The following is an 11,531-nucleotide window of genomic DNA, read 5'->3' on the forward strand; positions in this document are numbered from 1 at the left end:
AAAATTCAAAGTGAGCGTGTTAACATTGGTTGCGCACTAAACGCTGTTTTTAACTTAAATTTTTTTAAAAGTATCATACAAAAAGGAAAGTTATGCATTTGCATTAATAATCTTGGTAACTGTTTATAAAGCATCCAAAAATAATTCATAGGGTAAATGGATAGCAGCTTCCAATATTTATATACTGTGCCTGTTCCACTTTTTTTGTGTGTGACTTGTTTACACTATTTTATTTAACAAAAAATACAAATATCTGCATTCATCTTGCTGTAGCAGCTTTTTCAAACGTATTCTTTGTCTAGGGCGAAAAGTCTAGCCACATTTACTTCTGTGAATATTAAGTTTTAAATGACCGACTTATGAAGTCACCAGCTTTGGAGAATGACTCGCATACATTTACCCTACTGAAGAAGTCAGGTAAAACTTACAAAATATTGGTAAAGAAAAACCAACACACTTTTTTCTTTTGGGTGTTCTCTGTTGTCTGAATTAAAAAATGTCAGCTTTGCTCTTTTTATATTTAGTCAAGTTTTGACTAAATATTTTAACATCGAGGGGGAATCGAAACGAGGGTCGTGGTGTATGTGCGTGTGTGCGTGTGTGCGTGCGTGTGTGTGTGTGTGTGTGTGTAGAGCGATTCAGACTAAACTACTGGACCGATCTTTATGAAATTTGACATGAGAGTTCCTGGGTATGAAATCCCCGAACGTTTTTTTCATTTTTTTGATAAATGTCTTTGATGACGTCATATCCGGCTTTTCGTGAAAGTTGAGGCGGCACTGTCACGCCCTCATTTTTCAACCAAATTGGTTCAAATTTTGGTCAAGTAATCTTCGACGAAGCCCGGGGTTCGGTATTGCATTTCAGCTTGGTGGCTTAAAATTTAATTAATGACTTTGGTCATTAAAAATCGGAAAATTGTAAAAAAAAAATAAAAATTTATAAAACGATCCAAATTTACGTTTATCTTATTCTCCATCATTTGCTGATTCCAAAAACATATAAGTATGTTATATTCGGATTAAAAACAAGCTCTGAAAATTAAATATATAAAAATTATTATCAAAATTAAATTGTCCAAATCAATTTAAAAACACTTTCATCTTATTCCTTGTCGGTTCCTGATTCCAAAAACATATAGATATGATATGTTTGGATTAAAAACACGCTCAGAAAGTTAAAACAAAGAGAGGTACAGAAAAGCGTGCTATCCTTCTTAGCGCAACTACTACCCCGCTCTTCTTGTCAATTTCACTGCCTTTGCCATGAGCGGTGGCCTGACGATGCTACGAGTAAAATGGCATTGCGTTCAGTTTCATTCTGTGAGTTCGACAGCTACTTGACTAAATATTGTATTTTCGCCTTACGCGACTTGTTACTTCTTCTTCTTCTTCTTCTTCTTTGTTCATGTTCTCCCATGTTCACTCATGTTTTTAGCACGAGTGGATTTTTACGTGTATGACCGTTTTTACCCTGCCATTCGTGCAGCATACGCCGATTTCGGGGGAGGCATGCTGGGTATTTTCGTGTTTCTATAACCCACTGAACTCTGACATGGATTACAGGATCTTTTCCGTGTGCACTTGGTCTTGTGCTTGCGTGTACAGTCCCCGGCGAAAGAAACGCAACTCATTCGCGCCCACTGTTGCGAGTGATTTTTCGTCATTTTCAAATTGTCGTAAAATATGAACCAGATAAGGTAAATCAAAAAGAAAAACAGATTCGTAGAGGATATTTTACTGGCGCTAAGATAAATGCATAGTATTTAATAGTTTTTATTTTTTACTTGTTCATAAATTGTGTTTAACAGGGTAGGGGTCAAGCGAGTCGTGATTGCAGGCTAACGTGTCTCTTCAACATGCTACAAAAATCGTAAAAATGCATATTTTTTAACAAGGTAACGACATTTTTGGAGGAAATTCATTTCTCAACAACACCATTTAATTAGAATTATTCGCCAAAGCGTTTAAGACTCCAAAAAATGAGCAAAGATCACTTAGACAGTGTTAAAAAAGGTTGTTTGGCAAAAGCTCATTCGCACAGAATCGACGTGATGATTTCTTTAAAAAACAGGTGCTATTTGTGGCTAAGTGTCTGGTCTACGCAATCAGGCTATAACTAGAAACCAAAAAGAGCGTGTTTTTTTTAAAAGATTTTTTTTAACATCGATCGATTAGCGATAGTGATTCATATAAAAGTACTATGAAGCCAAATGCATACGTCCCCCCCTCCCTTAACACATATTTACACACACATGCACACAAATACACACACGCATATACATACACACACACATCCATACATACAGATAAACAAACAGCCAGATAAACGAACAAAGTCGCGATGTGCAGGAGCGCTACGCAGTGCTAAAATGGACGCCAACTGTCACTTTAATGGTCGCTGTTCCAGTTTGTCTGTCACTATTTCTCCAAAGTTATATTTCTCACATTTAAAACAACGGACACAGAGACAAAAACACGCACACACAAACACTCATGCACGCACGCACACACATACACGGACAGACGCACGGACACACATGCACACGCCGGCCCGCCCGCCTGAACGCACAACCACAACTCGCACACATGTAGGCACACATACACGCGCGCTCGAACACAAACGCGAACGCACACGCGGATGAGTTTTCTTTTTTGTAAACGTAAACACACTTATTCACACAGAAATACCAACACAAACGTGTGTTTGTTTGCGTCTGTGTGTGTGTGTGTGTGTGTGTGTGTGTTTCTTGGTAGTTACTCAGTGTTGAAAATGCAAACAATTCTGTTTCAACATATTAGATGAATCAAATCTCCATATTTAAGTCCATTGCTTTGTGCAGAAAGAGAGCGAGAGAGAAAGAGAGAGAGATAGGGGGAGAGACAGAAAATGACATAGAAAAGAGAGACAAAGAGAAAAGACAGACAGAAATAGCTCCCCCCCCACACACACACACACAGACACACACACGCAGACGAACACACACACACACACACACATATACACTCACGCGCGCGCAATCAAACACACGTTTGTGTTGGTATTTCTGTGTGAATAAGTATGTTTGTGTTTAAGTTTAAAAAAAACACTCATCCGCATGTGCGTTCCCGTTTGTGTACGAGCGTGCGCGCACATGTATATATATATGTGTATGTGTGTGTGTGTGTGTGAATGTGTGCCTACGTGTGTGTGAGTTGTGGTTGTGCCTTCAGGCGGGCGGGCCGGTGTGTGCATGTGTGTCCGCGCATCTGTTTGTGTATGTGTGTGCGTGCGTGCATGAGTGTTTGTGTGTGCGTGTGTCTTTGGCTCTGTGTCCGTTGTTTTAAATTAACTTAGGAGAAATAGTGACAGACAAACTGCTTGGGACAGCGATCATCAAAGTGACAGTTGGCGTCCATTTTAGCACTGCGTAGCGCTCCTGCACATCGCGACTTTGTTCGTTTATCTGGCTGTTTGTTTATCTGTATGTATGGATGTGTGTGTCTGTGTGTGTGTATGTATATGTTCGTGTGCATTTGTGTGTAAATATGTCTAAAGGGAGAGGGGACGTATGCGTAGGCTTCATAGTACTTTCATACGAATCACTATCGCTAATCGATCGATGTTAACAAATTAAACAAATTAAGAAACGCACTTTTTGACTCACATGCGAAGCAAAAGTGAGTCTATGTACTCACCCGAGTCGTCCGTCCGTCCGTCCGTCCGTCCGGAAAACTTTAACGTTGGATATTTCTTGGACACTATTCAGTCTATCAGTACCAAATTTGGCAAGATGGTGTATGATGACAAGGCCCCAAAAAACATACATAGCATCTTGACCTTGCTTCAAGGTCAAGGTCGCAGGGGCCATAAATGTTGTCTAAAAAACAGCTATTTTTCACATTTTCCCCATTTTCTCTGAAGTTTTTGAGATTCAATACCTCACCTATATATGATATATAGGGCAAAGTAAGCCCCATCTTTTGATACCAGTTTGGTTTACCTTGCTTCAAGGTCAAGGTCACAGGAGCTCTTCAAAGTTGGATTGTATACATATTTTGAAGTGACCTTGACCCTGAACTATGGAAGATAACTGTTTCAAACTTAAATATTATGTGGGGCACATGTTATGCTTTCATCATGAGACACATTTGGTCACATATGATCAAGGTCAAGGTCACTTTGACCCTTATGAAATGTGACCAAAATAAGGTAGTGAACCACTAAAAGTGACCATATCTCATGGTAGAAAGAGCCAATAAGCACCATTGTACTTCCTATGTCTTGAATTAACAGCTTTATGTTGCAAGACCTTGGATGACCTTGACCTTGGGTCAAGGTCACATGTATTTTGGTAGGAAAAATGTGTAAAGCATGTGAGTCGTATGGGCTTTGCCCTTCTTGTTTGTTTCTAGTTATAGCCTGATCGTGTAGACCAGACACTTGGCCACAAATAGCATATGTTATTTTCATGAAATCATCGATTCTGTGCGAATGAGCTTTTGCCAAACAACCCTTTTTAACACTGTCTAAGTGATCTTTGCTCATTTTTTGGAGTCTTAAACGCTTTGGTGAATAATTCTAATTAAATGGTGTTATTGAGAAATGAATTTCCTCCAAAAATGTCGTTACCTTGTTAAAAAATATGCATTTTTATGATTTTTGTAGCATGTTGAAGAGACACGTTTGCCTGCAATCACGACTCGCTTGACCCCTACCCTGTATAACACAATTTATGAACAAGTAAAAAATAAAAATGATTAAATACTATGCATTTATCGTAGAGCCAGTAAAATATCCTCTACGAATCTGTTTTTCTTTTTGATTTACTTTATCTGGTTCATATTTTACAACAATTTGAAAATGACGAAAAATCACTCGCAACAGTGGGCGCGAATGAGTTGCGTTTTGTTTCGCCGGGGACTGTACACACGAAGGGGGTTAAGTCACTAACAGGTCTGCACATAAGTTGACCTGGGAGATCGGATAATCTCCACTCTTAACCCACCAGATGGCAGCGACCGGGATTCGAACTCACGACCTCCCGATTAGGAGGCCGACATCTTACCACCACGCCTGTCACTAAATGTTTTAACATAGAGGGGGAATCGAGATGAGGGTCGTGGTGTATGTATGTGTATGAGTGTGTGTGTGTGTGTGTGAGTACAGCGTTTCAGATATAACTGCCGGACCGATCTTCATGAAAATTTACATAAAAGTTTCCCAGTATAATATCCCTACCCGTTTTATTATTTTTTTGGATAAATGTCTTTGATGACGTCATATCTGGTTTTTTGTGAAAGTTGAGGCAGCACTGTTACGCTCGCATTTTCCAACCAATTTTGTTGAAATTTTGGTCAAGCAATCTTCGACAAAGGCCGGACTTTGGTATTGCATTGCAGCTCGGAAGTTTAAAAAATAGTTGATAAGTTTGCTAATTAAAGTTGTCATTTAAATCCATTTTTCGCAAACAGATTTGAAAATTATTGCATCGAATTCTTCATCAAATTCTGAATCTAAAAATATATACATATGGTATGTTTACTCTAAAATTGGGATCACAATTAACGAAAATAGGTTAATTAGTACTACGGTTAAATTTGAGAAATCGATAAAAAAATTATTGCATCTTATTCTTTATCGTTTCCTGATTCCAAAAACATATGGATATAATAAGTTGTATTGAAAACAAAGTTCGAAAGTTAAAAAGAATACAGAAAAACACGCTTTCCTGCTTAGCGCAATACGCTATACTGGCTCGTCAATTTCACTTCGATTTGCACGTGTAAAGTGAGCGGGGGTTGACGAAGCTGTATTGTCGTCGTGAAAAATTGCAGTGTGTTCAGTTTTATTCCGCGAGTTCGACTCGACAGCTTGACTAAATGTAGTAATTTCGCCTTACACAACTTGTTTTTTTTTAAAGGCACAGTGCAGCTCACAGCCTTCGTTTTGCGTTTTTGTTGCAGCTGAGTGCTCTTTTATTCGGCGGTTCTGCGACCAGGCAAATCTCGATCGGCCTCACATAGGTGTTTTGGACGTTTTTTAGGACGTCTTTCTTTACTACTTTTGGCGGGTTTTCTAATACCCGCTGGGATGGTAGTGGTTGCTTACCAGTCATGGTTGAAGCAGGCCGGATTCTTACCAGAAATAAGTGAGTTTCACTGAGAATCTGTTTACTCGTCAGGATGGGACCAACACTCTTCCGGCTATGGTAGCCGCAGGGCAGGTTCTCTCCAACTTGTAGAGTAAGTTTCTTCCCCACCACCTACATTAGCAATCTGCTATATGTGAGTCGGGATAAGATATGTAATTTAATCGAAAATTTTAAGAGTAAATTTTGATTTGATTAATATACTTACCCGACTCACATCGTTAATACCCTCCCGCCTACCCCGCTCTAATTTACCCTAAAAATGAACGTTTCGCTTCGTTCGAGTGAGGTATTTCCAACATGGCGGCGGCGGTCTCGCGTGATCAGTCACGTGACGGTATGGCCTTGACCTGTGACCCAGCTTGCGGGTTCTGGGCTGTTCTTTTTTAGGGTTACTTCCCCTTAAGGGGTGAAGCGTAGTTCAGCGTCTCGGCACTTAAACCAGAGTGCAAAAATCCTCCTATGATAGTAAAACAAACCCAAAACTACCCAACGACGACATCTGTGACGCTCGACAGTTTCTTGTTCACGCGAGTGCATAAATTAACCTAGTTATTACGTGGTGTTTGGTCGGAGTTCGATTCAACTGAGTGATTCTGGCCTCGATTTTGTTTTACACAAACTCATGATGACGTCTGACATAGTTTGCTTAGTGACGTGTCTTTTTGTGCATGATGTGGTGATCTACCTGATCTAAATTTAGATCCAAAAATAGGTCAAGACCAGCCGGGTCCGAGTACGAAATTAATTCGTAAAAAAATCGCAGTTCTTGACTCTTTGGGTGTAAGTCAATGAAACTTGGTAGTTCTTCTAACGGATAGCTGCCTGAGGTATGACTAAAAGCCCCAGGGGCTCCGTGCACCTGGATTTGACAAGTTCAGTACCTTTAATCATAGGATGTCCTAATGATGTTTGTGTATGTGAATTGCAGGTTGGTGCCAAAGTTAAACAGATGTCTGGAAAAGTTGGAGAGGCCATCCTGATGGCTGCGAAGGAGGAGAATGCAGATTTGATAGTGATGGGTACTCGCGGTATGGGTAAAGTGAGGCGAACCTTTCTTGGCAGTGTTAGCGACTATGTTCTTCACCATGCACATGTCCCTGTCCTGGTTTGTCGTCACAAGGAGTTGCAGTAGGCGAATAGATGATGCTCTTGTATCTCTGTGTATCATCAAATTAAAGCACTTAATTAACAACATGTGACCATTAAAGATGTCCACCCTTATCAATGCCATCTTCAGTTCTGTACCCGTGTAACTCCCTGTAGAATAGGCTAGTCAGAGAGAGCGCAAACCTCAGCACACACACACACACTTTCAAAATCAAATTATAACCTGAATGAATACTTTTCCTTTTCTCTTGCAGAGGTTCTTCACCTGTAACACACTAACACATTGATAAGCTTGGATTTGAAATTTAAGGTTATCATGGTCGATTGACGCTCTCTCCAAGCCTCTTTGAACAGGGGTTTACAATTAACAACCGCCCACCGAGGCGGGTAGAAATCATGTCGGGCGAGGTCAATTACCTGGTCCACCAAAGACCGATAGAATCTGCAACACCTTGGAGAGCGGACAAAAAAAGCTGTTAACATCAAAGTGTGGCGTACCTTCGACCTTGCACTCTGGGTCTTGACTTGATGTTGTGTTGACACATTATGTCTGTTCTTGACAAATTTCTTGAAGTTGATGAATGCTGGTTTTGTGTTTGTTATTTGAAATGAAAGCTTAATCATTTTTGTTTATGTCTTCAGACATATATAATTTGGGAACAAGTGAATAACACAATTTAGAGAGCTTGAAACGGAGCGAATGTGTTGTCCGACCTTCCATTTGTATTACTCTTATACTACCCATCATAAAAAAAACTATGCAGATACGTTTAAGTGCAGATCTTTGTGATGAGGCAGTTGATTGTAAAAGTTATATGAATGGAAAGTCCATCCATTCCCCTACCATATTTAGTAAACAGATTTATTTTACATGTGTCTATACAGTGGTACCTACGAGCTCGCCCTGAAGCTCATCCAGTATTTAGACACGCCCGTTTTAGAGCTCTCGTGGCAGTTTAGTGATAAACATGTTAATACTGTATAGAGCCATTTTGAATCTCGTAAGAAGTGACGAGATGAGAGCAGGTTACCAGGATAAAGCAAAAGTCGCTATCACGTTAGCTCAAAAGGACAAAACGCTTGGCTTCTTCTTCGAGCTCTTTATTCAAGATAATCATACATGGGGTGTCGCATGTCCATTGCCATCTGCATCCAGTGCGCATGTCCAAAAGTACAATTACTTCCTATCACATGACATATTTACATACGTCATCTTATGACCACTATCGTCACATCCCTCTTTCTCTAGCTTCTTTAACACACAAAACCTCCTGAAAATAAGCTTGCTGCATATCCATGCAAACCACTTAACACAAAGCAGTCTTTATTTTAACCCACTTTGTAATCGTTCAAATATGCTGGTTTTCTAACAACCCTCCCACTACGGGTGTATGTTTGGTCGTCTTTTACTTTGTCACTCTGTTCTGCGTCTCTATTTTCTTCTGTCACAGGCGTTTGACTCTGAGTTTCTTTCTGTTGGTCTTGTTGTCTTGTCTGTCTTTGTTCTAGTCTTGTGTCACTATCATTCTTTTCTTGACTTTTGTCTATCAAGTGTCTGTACAGTTGTTGTCCCCCTTGTAACGGTGCTGTCATGTCAGAACTACTTGTCGACCTTATCTGTTTCCTGTTTCTGCGGTACATACGTCCATCTTCTGTTCGTATCTTGTATGACCTAACGTCTACCTGGTTCTGAACTGTTGCCTTTACCCATCTGTTTGATCTTGGAGCTTTGAACCTCCTGGTTTGAGCATTTCAAGTTCAACTGCTCCTCTGTGTTACATTATTGCGCAACCGTGTGTAAGCACTAGGCTATTCGATGTACAGGGAGACTACTCTCCCCACTCACTCTCTCTTGCTTCCTGCATAAAGATACGAGCACATGGAACGAAGACTCCGTGTTTTATGTCGAATCTTTGAATGTATGCTACGCATAACACAACATGGTGGCAGCGCAAGGTAACTTGAAACCCTACGCTCAACATACGTGCTGTTGGCATTCTGTGAGTACTCTCTAGTCTAGTGGAATGAACTTTTCTTTGCGCCGAATGTAGGGAGCAGTTCCTGATCCACGACTGTCGTACAGCTGTGTTAGCTATCGTTTGACGAACTTTGACTTTTCTTCGTGTCTTAACAACACACGTTTATGAGAAATGGCAGAACATCGTGATAACCAACCTCAACAACGTCACACGGCCAGGGTGAATCCTCCCCCTCCGTTAAACGTAAAGAAGGGAGGTGACGACTGGAAGATGTTCAAACAAATGTGGAACAACTATTGCGTCATAACGAAGCTAGAACCAGAGAGTAACGCATACAAACGAGCGCTATTCTTGCATACACTGGGACCTGATGGTCTAGGAGTGTACAATGGTATGCACCTTGAGGAAGAGCCGACAGTAGCGGACATCATTGCAGCATTTGATGCTCACTTCATCGGGAAAACGAATGAGACCTACGAGCGATACATATTCAATAAGAGGGAGCAAAGGTCGGATGGGACCGTGGAAGAATACATAGCTGCATTGAGGACTCTTGCTGCAACTTGTCATTTCTGCGATTGCCTAAAAGACAGTCTCTTGCGAGACAGGATTGTCTTGGGAATCCGAGACAGCTCGACAAGAAAAAGACTACTCCAAGAAGCAGATCTGAGCCTTGAGTTGTGCATCGACATGTGTAAGGCCGCAGAAGCCACATCACAGCAACTAAGGACCCTGAAAAGAGAAGATGAGACTGCAGAAGTATGCAGTGTAGCTCAGAAGCAAGACCAAAGCCGGAACTTCGGGAAAGTTATCCACAACTGCAAGTTTTGTGGACAGAAGCACCCTCTGAAAAAAGAACTGTGCCCAGCATGGGGGAAAACCTGCAAGGTCTGCAAGAAGAAAAATCACTTCGGAGTGGTATGTGCAACTGCGAAACACAGAAAACCAAAGAGAGTGAACGCAGTTGGATTTGATGAAACTGACCGTAGTGAGGATGAAACTCTGCTTGCAGTGAATGGAAGCAGATGCCGCCAGAGCAAAATCATCAAAGCTGAGATGACAGTGGATGGGAAAACCATAGTATGTCAGATTGACTCGGGTGCGAGCGTGAATGTCATGCCAAAGAAATACATGAAGAAAACCAAGCTCATGACTCAGTCCAAGACGAAGCTACATACTTACGACGGGACAGTCATTACACCCTTGGGGAAAACACAGTTGACACTGACAAACTCAAAGAATGAGAAACACTACACAGCTGAGTTTGTAGTAGTTGATGAAGACCTCATGCCGCTAATAGGGAAGAAAACGTCTGAGGATATGAATCTGATCACCGTACACTACGAGAACCTCGAGAGCATCATGAACATTGAGCAAGACCAACTCGCAAGTTTTGCTGATGTTTTTGAAAACAGTGTAGGAAGTCTACCTGGGGTCGTTCATCTTGAAGTTGATGAGACGGTGATACCAGTCATCTCACCTGCCTGACGAGTGCCGTTTGCCATGAAGTCAAAGGTGAAGGCAGAACTGAATAAACTGACTAAGAATGGAGTGATCACAACCGTTGAAGAGCCTACAAGCTGGTGTAGCAGGATGGTAGTCGCCACGAAGAAATCTGGTAGTCTACGCATCTGCATTGACCCGAGACCGCTTAACAAAGCACTGAAAAGGGAACACTACACTCTACCTGTCCTGGAGGACATCCTACCAAAGCTAGCACATGCCCGTGTGTTCTCCAAACTCGACTTGAGCAACGCATACTGGCACGTACATCTGGACGAAGAATCCAGCCTGCTGACGACGTTCCAGACTCCGTATGGTCGTTATCGATAGAAACAACTACCCTTCGGCACCTGCGTCAGCAGTGAACTTTTTCAGAAACGACTGGATCAAGCCATAGAAGGACTGAATGGCGTGATCGGAGTTTCTGACGATATCATCGTCTATGGAGAGGGAGACGATGATGAGACAGCTCAAGCAGACCATGACCGAAACCTACACAGATTGTTTCAGAGATGCAGAGAAGTAGGAATGAGGCTAAACAGAGAAAAATCGGACCTGAACAGAGCTGAAATCTCATTCCTAGGTCATCTCGTGACGAGGGACGGCCTAAAAATCGACCACGAGAAGGTCGAGGCTGTGCTCAAGATGCCGGAACCAGAAGACGTGGAAGGTGTCCGACACTTCTGTGGATTCGTCAACTACCTGGCGAAATTCTTGCCGAAACTGTCTGACGTTTTGGAACCCATCAGACAACTGACTCGAACTGATGTGGTCTGGACCTGGACACCGACTCATGAGAAAGCATTCAA

General features: G+C 41.5%; 1 protein-coding gene across 1 annotated transcript in view; it reads left to right on the forward strand.

Moving 5' to 3' along the window:
- Positions 1–9,125, forward strand: part of LOC138977067 (universal stress protein in QAH/OAS sulfhydrylase 3'region-like) — an 85,728-nt gene extending 76,603 nt beyond the window's left edge. The window contains exon 4 of the mRNA XM_070349988.1: positions 7,062–9,125. Within this exon, the coding sequence (XP_070206089.1) occupies positions 7,062–7,265 (204 nt within the window). The 3' untranslated portion in view covers positions 7,266–9,125. The remainder of the gene's footprint in view (positions 1–7,061) is intronic.
- The last annotated feature ends 2,406 nt before the right edge of the window (positions 9,126–11,531 follow it).

This window comes from Littorina saxatilis, linkage group LG9 (genome assembly GCF_037325665.1).
Source record: "Littorina saxatilis isolate snail1 linkage group LG9, US_GU_Lsax_2.0, whole genome shotgun sequence".
NCBI lineage: Eukaryota > Metazoa > Mollusca > Gastropoda > Littorinimorpha > Littorinidae > Littorina > Littorina saxatilis.